At 49.1% G+C, this 18,401-nt stretch overlaps 1 protein-coding gene across 2 annotated transcripts in view; it reads right to left on the bottom strand.

Moving 5' to 3' along the window:
• Nucleotides 1-18,401, bottom strand: part of KATNIP (katanin interacting protein) — a 175,713-nt gene that overhangs the window by 118,092 nt on the left and 39,220 nt on the right. For both annotated transcript variants that reach the window (XM_080830821.1, XM_080830822.1), the window contains exons 3-4: nt 7,536-7,612; nt 142-311 (exon numbers count right to left, since the gene is read on the bottom strand). In XM_080830821.1, the coding sequence (XP_080686947.1) occupies nt 142-311; nt 7,536-7,612 (247 nt within the window). The remainder of the gene's footprint in view (nt 1-141; nt 312-7,535; nt 7,613-18,401) is intronic.

The following is an 18,401-nucleotide window of genomic DNA, read 5'->3' on the forward strand; positions in this document are numbered from 1 at the left end:
AACCCACTGCGTAACCCAGGTGCCCCCTGCTCTCTTGTTGGCAAAGTGAGTAGAGTTAACTTGAACAGGTTAACTAGTTATTTGCAGGTAAGTTTAGGGGCACAGGATGTGGCTCCACTGGGCCCAGTGACCCGTGCTCACCGTGTGTCCCCTCCGTGTGTGAGGCACTCCTCGTGAAGTCGGAGTGGACAGCTTTCCGGGGGGACGACTTCAGCTCCGAATTGGCCCCATTGACGTAGACAGAGAAACCCTGCTCCAAGTGCTCCAGTCTCAGCTGCATGGGGTCCTTGGTTTTCAGATGCTTTAATATCCTGGAAGAGAAACAATCACTTCCTCCTTGTTATGTGAGCCTGGGCCGCTGCCCACCCCCACGTGGGGAGAGAACTGCGCCTCTGACGGGCAAAGCGTCTCTAATCGGAGGCCGGGTGGCGGGTGCCCAGCTGTTCATCAACAAACAGCCTGTAAGAGGCCCATTACACACACGGAGAAGCAGCAAGGGGGAGACTGTTTCGGGCCCTGCAGGGGTGTTTCTGCTTTCGTTCTGAGGCTCAAGTGCACGTTAGCAACAACGCAGGCACGCGTCATTCCTCGCCCTGCGGGGGCCAGGATGGAAAGCAAGCAGGTGCGAACGCTGCCCAATTTCATGCATCTCCATCTTGTGTGGACAGTGGCACCTTCTCCAGGGTTTAACAAAACATGGGTCTAAGACTCTTAGGTCCTAAGCCTTTGCAAGGAATTTCAGAGAACATCTACAAATCAGAAAACATCCTTCGTCAGACCAGGTAGACTGACTTTTTGCTTCAGTAAATAAATGTGTTCTCAAAAGCTTGCCCCGATATCTCAAATGTCATCATTTTATATTCTGATGCAGTGAAAGTATATATCAAAGTAGGCTTTAGCTCATCACCTTTTGGCTAAAAGGGTCTTGGCATGTACAAGCCTGGACCTCTAGTTCAAGTTTTCTTGAGAACCCAACCTCACACCTCAGGCTCAATCCTTTCCCAACTCCTGAGATTGTCAGTGCCATAAGCAGTGAGCATCCTCAACAGCCCCTCCGGAACCATACCCATTGGACACCAAACCCTTGTGTTTCTATAAACACCTTCATACACCCCGTATGAACTGGATTTATTTCCGCACAAGAAGATACAGACAACCAAGCTGCCTGGCAACCAGCGTGCATTCCCTTTGTGATTAAGTAAGTTCCTATCAAACCAGCAAAATGCAAATTTAAAAAAATAATAGAAATAGTAACCACATAAAGGGTGTGTACAAGGTGCCAAATTCAGTTCTACCTGTGGTACGGATACAGTAGTTGGTTCTTGTTATTCGCAGTAGTTTTGTTTTATGAAGTCCCCACAAATACTGAGTGAATACTGAAATCTTGTTCCTAGGGGAAAATATACGATTTGGTTCCTGTGAGCCTCTGTCGCAAAAGTTTCATTAAATGATCACTATAGAACCCTGCTGCATATGTGTTTCTGTTTAAAGGCACCTTATTTGAGACGTGGTTGAGATACTGACATGAAACTCACCAGCCAGCAGGTCTGTACCTCAGGCCTGAGGGAAGCTCATCTAACATGTTTTTTCTCCTTTAAGAGACATCATAGCCTTCTTGCATTTAGGAACATCAGACAGCACTTTAGGACCATTCTTAGGGTACAGTTTAAACAGCAAAATCACCAAGGAAAAACATAACAATGTGTAAGACATGGCACTCAGTATACTGTGAAAAGGCCACTTTTTTATGGGGTAAAAGCTAAAATAAGAAGGTGAAGTATTCCCTTGTTCTACTGCAGCTGGGAACGTGTGTGTGTTGGGCAGCTAAAATTTTTTGCCACTCTGCACTTGTCTTTGAATGACCACAAAAGCTCTGCAAATATTTAAAATTTACAAATAAATTTTCGTCAGTAGATGAATTCATATTTAGGGAACCACGAATAACAAGGATTGACTATATTAAGACCTTAATCTTCTCCAACAACCCTATGGGGTAATTACTTTTATTATCCCCATTTAATAGACAAGGGGCGTGAGACACAGAGAGGTTAAGTAACTGGACCAAGGTCACACAGCAGGTACGGTGGGAGGGCTAGACTGCAAACTTAAGCAATCTGGCTTGGGTCTTCACCACAGCAAAGACAACCTCTAAAGCTAAGCAAGAGGACACTGAACCTGGCAAACTTAGACACTGCTGCTAATTCAGACATAGTATGAAAATAGAGAAAATGCCATATGCTTGGTGTTCCCCCAGGGAGCCCATTGCAGCAAATCGGTCCTGACCAGGAACAACAGTCAGTGTTCGGTCATAACAAACCCCTGAAAGCAATCCAAATGTCCAACAGCAGGGAATGGAACCTGGGATCCCACGCAGCTGATATCATTACTAAGAGTCTGTCCAGATGTGAGGAACTGCTTGCAATTGGGAGGAAAAGGAGGGGGAGCAAAGGCAGAATAAAAACGGTAATGTGTGGTTCAGTGCAAAGTTGGAAAAAGGTGGGTTTGTGGACCCGGAGTGGAAGGTGATACGTGTGAAAATCCTATCAGTTGTTGAGGGAGGGTGGTGGCATTACGGGTGATCTCTTTGTTTGTTTTTTAAATGTTTCTTTAGCTGTTGATACATCCATCTTTTTCAACAATAGTGGCAGGAACATTTATTACAGACTTCTTATCTCCTGCCGGCCTTAGAAGCCTGGGAGTTGATTGTTGGGCGGGCAACAGCATGAAACAGAAGGAAGGAAAACATAAGTCACTAAGAGACGCTTTGCAAACAGAGCCATCGTTGCTCTCTCTGGAGCAAAACACTGAAGGCTGCAGGAGGCCCTGGGGAAAGTGTGCAGGGAGCCTGAGCCCTAGGAGGGGCCCAGAGAGTGGAAAGTCTGACCACCCAGGCACAGGGTGCCTGCCTCCACCTCCCTCCGGGGGTCTCCTGACGCTGGGCAGGTGGCGACTGTGACATCCCACTTGCTGTGCGGGATCCAGAGCTGGTACTCCGTGTGTGCTTCTCTTTAAGCAGAATGATTGATGAAAACATGGATTTATGAAACTGATAAATGAGGAGATAATTATCCAGACTGTGAAAGGGATCGCTGAAGGAATTCCCCGGCTGCAGCTGAGCTGACAGTGATACGCACTATGCACGCGGCATCGAAGAAAAGTGGTGTCTTTTTTTGTTTTTTTTTGTTTAATTGATAGCCTGCTTTGCATAAAAAGCGGGCCCTCGGTGTAGGGGATTCAGAAAACTCAGACAAGGTCCCTCCCCTGTGGAAGATGGAGCCCCTGCCCACCTGGTCCCCCATCACACTCTGGGTTCCGGGTTTTGCTGGCTGCAGGGAGGGGGCTCATTGCCTCACACCATCGGATACTCTCTGTGTGTCTGTCTATTCTCCCCTCCTACTGTGGAGCCTGACCCCTGGATATGGGGACCATGCTGAGCATAAGGAATGCTCTCGATACCTGTTTCTCGAAAAACTGGCTCTAAGACCCTCCAGGTCTAGCAGGGGAGAGAAGACACAGATTCATATCCTCCCAGCTCCCATGGTCCCCGTGCTCATCACTGGAGCCTTTCTGTCTTAGCCTGTAGCAGCCTGTGGGGCTGCTTGTACAGAGCTCTTTGGACAGAGAGGAAGTAGGAGAAAGACAGGGGGATACCACTGGGTGGGAGGGGCACAAACAGGGGCCCAGCGGGTGAGAGGGCATGGCCAAGCCAGGGTGGGGTGGTGTGTTGCTCCTGGGCGTGGCCATGCCTGAACCCCTTGGCCTGAGAGTGCTGTGGCTGCTGTGTGACCAGGCTAGCCACGAGGCCCCTCCAACCTCAGTTACCCCTGGGGACCTGAGGGCTTCTCCAGGGTCAAACATTCTAGCAATACCTGGATGTCAGCTCAGGGAGAAGGTGTGTTTAACATTAAGACGGCAATGATGGTGATGGTGATGGTGATGATGGTGACGGCACCTGCGTGTTGTCCCTCTCACTCCCTCACTGGTCCTTCCATTGGCCTGTTTTATAGATGAACTTGCCCAAGGTCACAGAGCCCAGGATGCAGCCAGGATTTAAAACCTGGTCCACAAGGCTCCAGAGCCCATCTCCCACCCACATCATTCTGCTGTGTCTAGTCTCCTCCCTTAACATGCCACAGGGCGCCTGAGGGAGGAGAGTCCGGACAAGGAGCAGTGGCTCCCAGCTGGGGTCTTCCTGGAGGTGGTGGCATTTGAGAGCAGGCCTAAAGGATAGAGAGGGGGAAGGCAGTGGTTCAGAGAGCCTGCTATTTCTCCAAGAATGTTGGTGCCCACGGGCTCTGGGATTCGCCCTTTTGGATGTCAGCATCCCCCACAGGAGGATATAATACCATTGCTGGGCTCCTGGATCTGGTCCAGCCTTCAGCATTTAGAGGGATATATTACAGCCCGTCTCGGCCGTCCACCCTCCAGCACTTGGCCCTGTCTGGTTGATGTGTTGTTGAGCGAATCTGTCGGGTGTGATTATATCTTTCATGAAGGTGAGTGACCAGAATCACTAAGGATCCTTTGGGATGTTTGTACAGGGGTGACCCAGGGCTATCACACCCTCTTCCACCTCCTCTGGTCCTCTCCTGCAGCACAACATCATGTTCTGCTTCTTTGGGCATAGTTATAAACAGATGACCTTGTGCTTACCTGCCGCACCCGGGGAGTTCCTCAAGGGCAAGCGCTATGGGCAGACACCTGTTCATTCTGCCTCGCCGGCAACTCTCCCCCATCTTCCAAACCAAGCCTCTCAGATCCCCTTTCAGAACCACTCCATTCCTACTCTTACTCCTACTATTATACACTTGCTCCACCACCCAGCTTAAGGAGATAGCCAAGGAGTGGCCCGTCAGACCATGCCACCTCACCGGGCACAGGACGTGACTGACTCGGGGCTGGGGCCGGGGCCCTCCTTAAGACTTTCGCTGGAACTATCAGGAAGGAAGTGCTCTCTTCTCCTTGAGGCAGGATGTAAGTGTGGGCTACCTTGGCCTCCATGAAGGAAGTACCGGTCTGAGGGACTCTAACATGGAGTTAGAACTGAGCACCTGGATACAACTATACCTGAAGCTGGTTTCTTGCTTTTATGAGCCAATACATTTTCCTTATTGTTTAAGGTCTATTTACCCTGGGTTTCTCTCCATTCGACCCCAGGAGCACTAATTAATAAAGTTTGTACCTTCCTCATCACAATGCTCTCCTTCACGCCAGTGGCAATGCTAAGCACCTAGAAGGCACGCAGTGAAATCCTACTGAATGAGGAAAAGAATAACATCACCAGCCTCTGTGGCGGCTATGTTCTGGGCAAGGTCACTCCTGGAAACTGGCTCCAATGATCACACCCCCCCCTCCATTTCCCAGGTCACAGGGCAACCTGGATAAGAAGGCTAGGTTTTCATTTTTGTCTGTGCACACTACACAGCTGAGATGCTGATTTTCTACCAGGTCATATAACTAGATTTCCAATAAGCTGCGGTTTATTTCCACAAAACCCCTCATCGTGAAAGTGGCAACTCTGGTGGGTTTCTCCCCTCGTGATAATTTATGACAATGTCAAACCAAACATCAATCAGAAAGTATAGCCCAGCTCTACCACTTCCTGCCTCGATGACCTTGGACACACGGCTTATCACTCTGGGTCTCCTTTGTCTGGAAAATGGGTGCAAGGAGTGTAGCTACACCTTACTGCGTAGTGGGAGGACACAATGAAATGATGGGGTGAGGTGCCTGGCATGCGGAACATACCCCAGAAAAGGTGTCTCTAAAGCAACACCCGGCGATAGCTCGGGGGGCCACCCACTTTTCATGTCTCCAGTGGGAGTCACGCCAGCCCCCTCTTGGTGACAACACAGCCCCCAAATTTTATGGCAACTTGGCTTGGACATATTTTTTCATTGCCTTTATGCTACAACCTTGTCTCTGGATATTCTCCTCTATGCTATCGGCTGGGACCCCTTTGATTGTGCACTTATTGATCTGCTGATTAATGAGAAGCAATTTGCTCCTAAGGAACTATGACAATGTCCTCCCAGACAAGTCACACGGATATGATTAAACGATCACTCAGGTGTTCGGTGGCACCATCCAGCCTGCCAGGAATGGGATAAAAACACCCTGCTCCATGGCATTAATGATGATAAAAACCTATGTTGGGCTAATTAGCACAAGCCTCCTGCTACGGTAGCCGGAGCCGCCCCCAGGTGGGGGAGATGAGCCAGCACAGGGCAACCGGCACAGAGGACACTGCCTGGCAGCGCTTCTAGCTGCTCCTACAGTTTACCTGTTTGAGAGTTCGCCACTAGGGGTCGCGCTGCCTCAAATGGGGGCATCTGGCAACAGGGGCGGGTGTTGGTAGAGATCCTGGGCATCTCGGTGGATAAGAGTAAAGGGGTCCGTGGGCGGGAATGCTCAACTCCTGTAACACCAAGGACTGAACCTGTCCATGCAACATGTCAGCAGGAGTCCAGCCAGTCAGATGAGGGGTGAATATACAGGATGACAACCACCACCCTCCCCACCCCTCGCCCCAGGGCTCTCTTGCCTGCAAGACCCCAGACTCATTCCCAGTAACACCAAGGCCCAGATTAGGACCCCATTCACCCCACTCCTGCAGCTCTGTTTTAGGGGCCTGCAGCCTTCTTCCTATTGTTTTGTGTTTTAATCTGAGTGCCTTACCAACATTTTAAAACTCAGGAGATTTCGACCCAAATCCAGGTTTGCAGCTGCTCCAGCAACCCTGGAGGAGAGGGACCCCTGGGCCCAGGTTCCCACAAACAACAACTGGCCTGAGCTGGGCAGTTGGGAAGTGAGCCTCCCAGGTGCCCATTGTCTCCACCAAGCTGGCTTCATTCACTGCCTGGCCCCTCCTGGCATCTGAGTTTGCAAACCCAGCTTAACGCGCAGCCCGAGGCCTGAGGACCAACCACAGTGAACAGACCATGAACTTCCACGGGCCTGGGGCAGGCAGTGAAGAGGGGATGCCTCTTTCCAGCCAGATCACACCGCTTTGCCCTCGGTCACCAAACATTGCATCTACCATGGGATTCTTCCAGAGCTAGCACACCAGACTCAAAATGAGTACCGACTTCACGTTAAATGACATATTGACCAACTTTAAACATAGACATGAAACGATTCCACCTTGATCTAATGAGGCATGATTACAGGCTCAGATTCCACAGGCCCGTCAGAGCCTGGATGATCACAGACTGGGCTATTCAGGTGACTAATGCACAGGCCCTGCTAAGTTCAAGATTTGGCCATGACAAAGCCACCTTCTCCCAGAGCGGCGGCAGGGAGGCTAGAGGTGGTACTTACATGTAGAACCGTTTGCTACAGCTCAATCAAGGATGCAATTAAATCAGCAAGTAGGGAAACGGGAGCCAGGATTGCAGATAATATCCCGAGCCTCTGAGTGGAGGCTGCCTGCAGCCCGTTCCTAGGTGAAGCAGAGCCTGCATGCTGTTTAATAAATCGAAATAGGGCTTTTATTGGGCTAATAGGAAGGGCTGCCATTGAGCAGCTCATCTTACCGGTTCCTCTGCTGAAGCAATATTAAATACTCATCATGTTTCTCATCGAAGTCAGGCACCATGTCCTTAGCGTAACCCTGAAACGAAGAAACAGACCAGGATGATGTCGGAATGCGGGGGAATTATTTACGGAGGCAGGAGGCTGAGCTTGACGAAGGCCCATCTCCCTGGATGCATCGCTCAGGCGACCCAGAGCCCCAGAGATGGTCTGATGGCCCCATGGGTCTTAGACATACACAGTCAACATCTACAGAAAGGACAAGGCTGGTTTCCTGGTCTCAACAGTGTTCGTTCTGTCCATGCCCTGTAAGATCAGGGGCTCTGGCCAAGATCTGAGCTTTGATGTTTTCTCCACACACATTATTTAGTTACCTGAATGATCATAACCAGATGTAACCCACATCAGTTGTTTAAGGAGAGGTCTCATTTTCCTCTCATGCATGCTTATTAAAACACAGTTATGGGGCGCCTGGGTGGCTCAGTGGGTTAAAGCCTCTGCCTTCAGCTCAGGTCATGATCCCAGGGTCCTGGGATCGAGTCCCACATCGGGCTCTCTGCTCAGCGGGGAGCCTGTTTCCTCCTCTCTCTGCCTGCTTCTCTGCCTACTTGTGATCTCTATCTGTCAAATAAATAAATAAAATCTTTAAAAAAAAAAACACACACACAGTTATCACAAAACTCTACGACCCAGATGGGGTTCCTTTAAGAGCAGACACTGGTGGGTGCAGACCTCCTCTTCAGGCAACAGAATTCTAGATTTCCTTTAGAGAATCATTCAGCAACCCCCCCCCCCCTCCATTTTTTCAGTTCACTGTCTTCCTAAGAGGCCCTTGAAAGTTCCTTTGTTGGCCTCTTGGGTCACATGACCTTGGCCTTAGCCTCTCAACACAGTACCCCCCTCCCCCCAACCCCGTAGCCACAGTGATTCACTGGTCTGTGGATGAGCTGTGGCCCAAGCCAGGCCCTCGAAGTCAGCCCTGGGATTGTGCTGATCCTCTTGGGGGAAGAGCTGCTCTCTTTCTATTAGGGGGCTAGGCTGATGAGACGCAGGCCAGAACTGAGAATGAGGCCCATAACTGAGACAGCAGGTGCATCGAGAGATGGAGAGAGATCCTTAATGTCATGATTTGACACCCTGGACCCACTCATGTCTAAAGAAATGTCGGGACAATTCAGATCTTGCTTTAGAAATTTCTGCTGAGTCTCTGTCATTTGCAGCCAAAAGAATTATGTCATATATACCATAATCTGACCATTAAAGATAACCCCTATTACAATTTTTTCTATAGCTTTATAGAGGGATAATTAATGTAGACTAAACTACACATATTTAAAGTGACATAGTATATACCAGTGAAACCCCCATCATAACTTGAAATATATCTTTATCATGTACATACATATTTATATTTCTTTATCATGTACATACATATTTATAAATACACACACAAACACAGACATTCCTTTTTTTTTTTTTTTTTTTTTTTTTTGAGCGGGGAGGGAAAGAAGGAGAAGAAGAGAGAATCTTAAGCGGGCTCCACCCCCAGCCTGAAGCCTGGCAGGGAGCTCGATCTCACGACCCTGAGATCATGACCTGAACCGAAATCAAGAGTTGGACGCTTAACCGACGAGCCACCCAGGAGCCCCCACAGACATTCTTTTAAATAAAAACAGGATCATACTATAAACAACGCTTTGCAATTGTCTGTTTCTTTTTTTTTTTTTTTAACATATAATGTATTATTTGCCCCAGGGGTACAGGTCTGTGAATCATCAGGCTTACACATTTCACAGCACTCACCACAGCACACACCCTCCCCAATGTCCATAACCCAATCACCCTCTCCCTACTCCCCACAATTTTCTTTTTCTTAAATAACTTTTTTTTTTTTTTTTTTTTTTGCCAAGGGATGGATTAGAGAGACAATATAGGCTTGGTTCTGGTCACAAGTTACATGGATTAAGTTTTAAATGGCAAGTAAGACATTTGCAATAGAAGTGCAATTTGTATGAAAATCCTAACTGCTACCATGGGGAGAAGAGAAAAGCCCCAGCATTCTCTTCTTCTTAAAATCTGGCTTTAACACCATTATTTTACCATAACCCCAGCCACGTGTGACCCATAACCTCCTTAATCAAATACAACAGTTCTTCCCGTGTTCATCCTTTTCCAAGGCTCTGGGCCACAGGGGACTGCTGACCCCCCGTCCATCCCCAAATTCTCTTCCTTCAGCTTCTCCAGCTGTTAAAGAGCCTCTCTTCCCTCCTGTGCCTTGTCTGGCTTCCCTTCTTCCTTGGCCTCAGTTGGGGATGGTCACTATCTGTCCATTTCACTCCTCTAGGTCTCTATCCCCATCTTCTCTTTCCAGTTACAAGGAAATGGGTCCTCTGGATGGAAACCCAAAGTCACTCCTGGTCCAGTGCTGACAACCCAATCCCCCTTCCTGTCCTCTTTCCTATAGGACTCTTGCTGTTGCTACTGCTTACCTCTTACTCATCACCCTGCTTCCCATAATGCCACCCCGTCCCCTGACATCCCCCTCTCTTTGGGCCCACTCGGGGACAGGATGGAGTACTACCATCTTCTCCCCCGTCCTGATGTCCCAGACACGTCTGAGTTTTACTGGGGTTTTCCTGCCGGCTCAACCGGCCCAACAATCAGGAAGTGGGGACTCCTACGGAATGTAAGCAAACAATTCAGCAATAGCTGACCCTAATCTCTTACTCCGCTGGCTTCCTGCGATGCCCAGAGAGGTGACTTCTTCCTCTCTGGGACTGAGCCCTGCCTCGCCCTGAATGGGAGAAAAGCACGTACAACCTCAGTCTTCTGAGAGCTGCTTGCAGGACCCTGAGTCTGGGGAGGACTCTCAGTCCCATCTAGCATAACATGGGTCTGATGTGGCGCATTTCCATATCCGTGATTCTCCTTTGATCTTCCCAAGAGCTCTTAGAGTGGTTATTATTACCCCATTTAAGATACAAAGAAACCCATCTCATGTATCTTCCGGGAATAGGCATCCTACTCCACGGCCATTTACATAACCATTTTGAAATATCAGAATGACCACTGATACATTATAGTGTGGAATGGACATTCAGTGACATTTGTAGATGAAATACGAGGCCGCAGGGAGACCTCAACTCGTGAGGTCTGGGCCCTGGGCTTGCACCTCAAACCCTCCCAGAATGCATTTATTTGCCTCTGCCAGGAGGGAGATGTCATCACAAAGGCTAGAGCAGCTCCGGCACACGCCCCGCCCCATGCTTTTTCCCTGCTTCTCATATGCTAACCAACACGAGCACAGATCAGATCACCTGGGACTGTGTTAACGTGCAGTTCTGACTCAGTAGGACTAGAGAGGGAGGGGCCCACATCTGCATTTCTTTATTTTTTTAAGGGTATTTATTTATTTGAGAGAGCTAGCATGCACGCAGGAGCAGGGGGGAGGAGCAGAACAAGGAGAAGCAGGCTCCCCACTGAGCAGGACCCCCCCCCCCCCCCCCCCCCCCCGCCACGTCTGCATTTCTGACAAGCTCCCAGGCAATGCCCATGGGCCACACTTGGAGCAGCAAGTCCTGAGACTAGCCTGCCTCTCATCAGACAGTCTCTGGAACTGAGCTGGGGAGAACATGAGCTTTGAGACCAGGCCTGGCTCTGAGTAGCAACACTGCCCTTAGTTTACTCCTCTGTTAAAATGGAGGTGATAACAGTACCTGTCTGGTTGGATTTTTCTTTCCTGCGTAGGGTTAAACGTGGATTGGAAGCAATAACGGCGGAAAGGACTTCGCACAGTACCCGGCACTTAGAAGGTTCTCAGACTATTAGGTACGTTTTACATCTATAGAGTTCCATTATTTATTTCTTTATTTATTTTAAGATTTTATTTACTTATTTGACAGAGAGAGATGGTGAGAGAGGGAACACAATTTGGGGGAGAGGCAGAGGGAGAGGGAGGAGCGGGCTCCCCATTGAGAGCCTTACATGGGGCTTGATCCCAGGACGCTGGGATCATGACCTGAGCCAAAGGCAGATGCTCAACCACTGAGCCACCCAGACCCCTGAGTTCCACTATTAGAAGAGTGCTGTCTTGGCTCCTCCCTACCTTTGCGCATTCTACCCCACCCACCTTAATTATTCTACTCTCTTTTCCAGAAATCCACTTCCTTCCCTCCAGCCTCCATCCAAATCCTCTCCAGGGCCCAGCTGAGTTTCCAAAGTCTCCATGAAGCCTTCCCTTTCCATTCTCGCCCCACTCCCTTCAGCTCAGTCCCAAACCCTGCAATTAGCATTAAATTATATACAATACGAGGCACAACCGCGCATAATTAAAGGCTGAGTTGTTAGCATTTAACTGTATACGTTGCTCACTAATTATCTGGGGATCTGGAGACTTGGGGGTGAACCCTGAACTCCACTTACCTTTGCTGAGCCTCTGCTGCTCTCGTCTGTAAAAGGGGGGGGGTGCTAAGAATAAGGTGTACCTCACAGGGCAGCTCGAAGGCTCAACTCAGAGAAAAGCAAAAGTGACTCAGGATCCTTTTCTTTCCTCTTCCCAACTCTCTGGAGCGGATTATAAATTCCAGGAGGGCACAACTATGGGGAGGCAGGGGGAAGAGCCTCAGCCTCACCACCATCCAGCTGTCGGGTGGTAAGTGCTAGGGCTGGCTAAGCACCAGCTCGGGTCCCCCTACTCCAGCCCTGGTCGGACGCCAGACACTGACTCTACCCAGCATTGCCCGCTTCACTTTGGGGAGGCTTTATTTTATTTTATTTTTTTAAAGATTTTATTTATTTATTTGACAGAGCTCACAAGTAGGCAGAGAAGCAGGCAGAGAGAGAGGAGGAAGCAGGCTCCCCTCAGAGCAGAGACCCTGATGTGAGGCTCGATCCCAGGGCCCTGGGATCATGACCAGAGCCGAAGGCAGAGGCTTAACCCACTGAGCCACCCAGGCGCCCCTCTGGGGAGGCTTTAAGTGTCCGGCTAGAAGATGGAGGCATTTACAATGAAAGCACCCCGCAAAGGTGTGAGAAGCTTGTGAAGGGCCAACTGTATCCTTATGGTCTTGCAGCAAACACGCACCCGTGCTTAGTCTCAGACCCAGCGTGTGTACATGGTGAGCACCTACCGGCTGTGCTCAACCACTTGTCAGGGGCCTGCTCCCCATGGTCCTGCTGGGCTGGGGACGAATGCTTCATATGCAGTCAAGCAAACACGCGGACCTGGGGTTCCCTAACTTCAGGGGATGGCCTGCAGGGGGGCGCTAGGAACACCCATTTGATTGCACGCATGCGGGCACTCTGGGAAGAACATCTGTCATTTTCAACAGATTACCAAAGGCATCCAAGACCCCCCAAAATGAGACAAATGACCATAATGAAATGTATAAAAATGGGATGCCAAGGATTTGAATGAGGGGCCTGGGACAGGTCCCCAGGGCACGGCCAGGCCCCAATTGCCAAGGGAAACCACTGGATACCCCAAACCTGACCACTTCTCCCCACCTCCCCGCCACCGCTGTGCGTCACAGCCCCACTCCCACTCTCCGCTAACACCCTACCTCCTTTATCTCATTTACTCCGCCTTTTATGTATTGATTCCACCGAGGCAGGGACTGGGTCTGTTTTGATTGCTTGTGTATTCCAAGCCTCTAGGACGGTGTCTGGCACATGGTGCATCCTCTCTAAATACTGGTTGAGGGAATGAATGCATTAGGACCCACTTGAGCTGGGATTTTAAAGCCTGAAACATTTTCTGGGCCGCATAAAAAGGCAAAGGCATTGGGCAAAGGTTTGGGGTGGGGCAGGGGCTTGCCAAAGCCTGAAATGTTCCCAGATTGGCCAGAAGTTTGGTTTGACCAGAGGGATGGGGCAGGGGCTGCACAAGTTAGTGACGGTGAAGGGTCTAAGGAGTTTGGATGCGACACGAACGCAAAGTGTCACCGCCACCACTGTCACTGTCATCATCTTTATCCCAGACACTGGCCCCAGAGACAGCGCAGAACCTTATCAATGACCAGACTCTTCATTCTCTTTAGGCGAAAAATGGAATTGGAAAGAAATGCCAAGAATCAGTTATGCTTAAAGGTGCTCGACAGAGTCTATATTTCAGGGATCACATACTCCTCTGAGGCCAAAATATTGGAATTCTCCTAAACAGGGCTGATCTAGCGAGTGCCTGCGCGTGAGCTGTGTTCCCAAGCAGCTCAGAGCTGCGGTGTGGGTTTCCAGGGCTTGTGAACGCGGGGGCCCTAGCCTTGCTGGGGTCAGGTCCCAGCAGGGCAGAACAATAACTTTGGATGGTTTAATAATGAGGCTGGGCAAACACCGCTGTCTTGGGGCCCTGCGGAGTTCATAGGGCAACCCCTCTCCACCCCACCTCCCCCCCCAGGCTCATGTCCTACTTGAGGAACAATTAAGGAGATGAGCAAATGCTCCGGGTCACCAGGGCCCAGCATTGCAGGCTGTTATGCTCTGGGGGGTGCTTACTGCAGGCGTGTGCAGTTGTGCTGTGTTCTGGGATCTGTATGCCCATTTTACGGGCTCTGAAAGCTGAGGCAAATGGCCTCAGGGCCACAGAGCAACCAAGCAAGCTCAAGCACATTTGTTGTTTGTGTGGGCTCTGTGTCTATTCGTTTCCTTCTGGTTACATCACTTCAAGTTTCCCTTGAGAAACCACTTCTCTGCCACTCTCAGGCCACGTGGTACCCTGGCCAACCAGGGCACTCCTCTCCCTGGCAGTGTGATTGGCTCAGGGCTAGGCGGACAGACTCAGCTAAGGGATCTGCGGGAAAAGTACCCCCCACCCCAGGCCCTCTTTTCCTGGAATTATTAGCTAATAGGAGCAGAGAGCCATGAGGGCCAGCACGAAGGGAGAAGTCATTTTTATTCAACTGCTGAAGTTCACTGTTATGAACATCCTTGTATGTTCCCGGGAGAGATCTGTCCGAGAGTCACACCGACACAGAGGCAACTGAACTGAGGACAAAGAGACAGACCGTATGGAAACCAGATCGTCTTGATCACGTTTGAGACTCCGTATCCAGCCGTGCCTGAAGTCAGCACTGTATCAGACTTGTTAGTCACATTCCTTTCTTGACTTGAGCCGGTTTGAATTGTGTGTGTGTGTGTGTGTGTGTGTGTGTGTGTGTGTGCAAGCGCGTGTGCGCGCGCGCGGTGGGTGGGGGTGGGGGAGAGAGAGAGAGAGAGAGAAAATGAGAGAGGGAGGGAGATTAACAACACCCGAGTGAACTCTGGCTGGCACAGCAGTAAAGCCAATACTCAGAAGTGTCTGAATCCAGTCTGTCCTGTGACCTAGGGCTCAGAGTAGTAAGTAAAGGACTGAAATGACATTCCTTAAGGAATGTTCTCAGTGATGGCTCTAAACCCACACTAAGAGATGATCCAAATGCATCTCGAATACAAAACTCCTATTCTTCCTTCAAAACCCACTCCCAACCACCTCCTGCTCTGCTCTCCTCACCGGGAGATCCTGTTCTTTAGGTCCCCAGGCCGCCTTTAGGTCTCCAGGCTGCAGAGTAAGTCTTTAATGCATATTAGTTGAATGAAAAAGGATAGTTGAGAGCTTCCTTCTCTACGGTCCCTGCTAACGTTATCCGGTGTCCTCCCAGCCTCAAAAGAGGAACAAAAAATGCTCTGCATTCAGGATGCTATATCGAAAAGGAAACTAAAGCATCAGCTGATACTACCCCCTAGAGGTTCGAGCGAAAGAAGGCAAGGCACAGCAGCAAAGATCTGAGTTTTGCACGCCCTGGGTGGACTGGGTTAGCAAAATGGCATGCTTTGTGCACACCAGGTGGAGAATCAAAGGAAGAATCTGGGTTATTTCTCAGATGCCTGAAACTTACATTAATTACATCACTGCCCTGCTACGTATCGTTATGTATTGCTACCAACGCACACCTGGAGATTTCGAACTTAGTGCCAGGATTTGCAGAACATCAATGTAGATCTAGAATCTAGGATTTCCTCCGGGACTTCAGGACACAGTAAACCCTATTTCCGTGAAAATGTTTTTGTTCCACGCCTCCTGAAAAAATCATCTGCAATACCTATCTGCTAGAAAATAATGAACACTTCTTTTTAACTCTCAGAAAAGTTTCCTTGGACAACTGCAGTGTGTGTTATAAACTATCTTTCAGGCTGGCAAATATAGATTTTCTCTTTTTAATCTTGAATGAGTTTACTTTAAAAAAGGAAACTTTATATTAATGCCGTAAATGGAAAATCATTATCCCCTGCCATAAATAGAAGGCAGACATAAATACGGACCTACTGAAATAGCACACACTTTACGAGCCACCTACTGAGCCGTGGAAGTACGCAAACCACGCGCCGGGAAACCACACCACCCTGCGAGGTGGAGAGCACCGACCTCATTTTACAAATTCATCTGTTCGCTCAATATTTATCGAATGCCTATTCTGGAGACACACAGCAAGCACATCAAAGTCTCTGCTATTACATTCTAATGAGAAGAGACAAGCAATAAAAAAAAATAAGTAAATAGTATATCAGATGGTGCTAAGTGCTGTGGAGAATGGAAGGCAGAGAAAGGCAGGGGGTGGGGGCGCAGGGGAAGGGCAGAGGGGTGGGGCCGGAGGTGCTGTTTTTGCCAGGGGGTCAGAGAAGGCCGCTGGTAAGGTGACATTCAAGAGGAGGCAAAGGGGCACAAAAACAGACATATAGACCAATGGAACAGAATAGAGAGCCCAGAAATAGACCCTCAACTCTATGGTCAACTAATCTTCGACAAAGCAGGAAAGAATGTCCAATGGAAAAAAGACAGCCTCTTCAACAAATGGTGCTGGGAAAATTGGACAGCCACATGCAGAAAAATGAAATTGGACTATTTCCTTACACCACACATGAAAATAGACTCAAAATGGATGAAGGACCTCAATGTGAGAAAGGAATCTGTCAAAATCCTTGAGGAGAATGCAGGCAGCAACCTCTTTGACCTCAACCGCAGCAACTTCTTCCTAGGAACATCGCCAAAGGCAACAGAAGCAAGGGCAAAAATGAACTATTGGGATTTCATCAAGATCAAAAGCTTTTGCACAGCAAAGGAAACAGTTAATAAAACCAAAAGACAACTGACAGAATGGGAGAAGATATTTGCAAATGACATATCAGATAAAGGGCTAGTATCCAAAATCTATAAAGAGCTTATCAAACTCAATACCCAAAGAACAAATAATCCAGTCAAGAAATGGGCAGAGGACATGAACAGACATTTCTGCAAAGAAGACATCCAGATGGCCAACAGACACATGAAAAAATGCTCCACATCACTCGGCATCAGGGAAATACAAATCAAAACCACAATGAGATACCACCTCACACCAGTCAGAATGGCTAAAATTAACAAGTCAAGAAATGACAGATGCTGGCGAGGATGCGGAGAGAGGGGAACCCTCCTACACTGCTGGTGGGAATGCAAGCTGGTGCAACCACTCTGGAAAACAGTGTGGAGGTTCCTCAAAAAACTGAAAATAGAGCTACCCTATGACCCAGCAATTGCACTACTGGGTATATATCCTAAAGATACAAACGTGGTGCTCCGAAGGGGCACATGGCACCCGAATGTTTATAGCAGCAATGTCCACAATAGCCAAACTGTGGAAAGAGCCTAGATGTCCATCAACAGATGAATGGATAAAGAAGATGTGGTATATATACACAATGGAATACTATGCAGCCATCAAAAGACATGAAATCTTGGCATTTGCGACGACGTGGATGGAACTAGAGGGTATCATGCTTAGCGAAATAAGTCAATCGGAGAAAGACAACTATCATATGATCTCTTTGATATGAGGAAGTGGAGATGCAATGCAGGGGTTTGGGGGGAGGTAGGAAAAGAAAAAATGAAAACATGGGATTGGGAGGGAGACAAACCATAAAAGATTCAATCTCAAAAAACAGACTGAGGGTTGCAGGGGGGAGGGGGGACGGGAGAGGGTGGTGGGGAAATGGACATTGGGGAGGGTATGTGCTATGATGAGTGCTGTGAAATGTGTAAACCTGGCGATTCACAGACCTGTACCCCTGGGGATAAAAATACATTATATGTTTATTAAAATTAAAAAAAAAAAAAAAAGAGGAGGCGAAGGAAGTGAAGGAGAAGGTGCAGGAACCTGGACTGAGGGGTTTTCTGGGGGGCAGGAGTAAGTGCAAAGGCCCGGAGGTGGGAGCATGATGGTGTCCTTGACAAACAGAGTGAGAGAGGTGGGGGAGTGGAAGGACTGTGGTGGGACAGGGTGGAGGCCGTGGTGAGGATTCTGGTGTTACCCTGAGGCACCAGGAAGCTCTCGGAGTGTTTTGAGCAGAGCTGATACCTTGGTACTTAGGTTTTAAGTGAGTTGTGATGGGCTGAGGCTGTTCCCGCCCTCCTTCCTGAGGAGAGATCTGGAGGGGGCTTAGGCTGGCAGGGCCCCTGAAAGCAGGGTCTGCAGCATCAACGGAGGAAAAGAGGCCTGCCCGCTTTTGCTCTCCCACGGCTTGTGCTAAACTCATTCAGGTGGCTGTTCTACCGGTCAGACCCTTCCCATCCCGTGGAACTGGCCACTTGGCCTGACGGGAGGAGAAGGCTGGCCTAGATGGAATTTTCTCTTCTCCCTTCTCTGCCACCACCATTCGATTTGCATCAAGAACTTTTCCTTCTAGGGGTGCCTGGGTGGCTCAGCCGCTAAAGTGTCTGCCTTTGGCTCAGGTCATGATCTCAAGGTCCTGGGATCAAGCCCCGTGTCGGGCTCCCTGCTCAGTGGAAAGCCTGCTTCTCCCTCTCCCACTTCCTCTGCCTGTGTTTGTTCCCTCTCTCGCTGTCTCTCTCTGTCAGATAAATA

Source organism: Martes martes, assembly GCF_963455335.1.
Source record: "Martes martes genome assembly, chromosome: 18".
Taxonomy (NCBI): Eukaryota; Metazoa; Chordata; class Mammalia; order Carnivora; family Mustelidae; genus Martes; species Martes martes.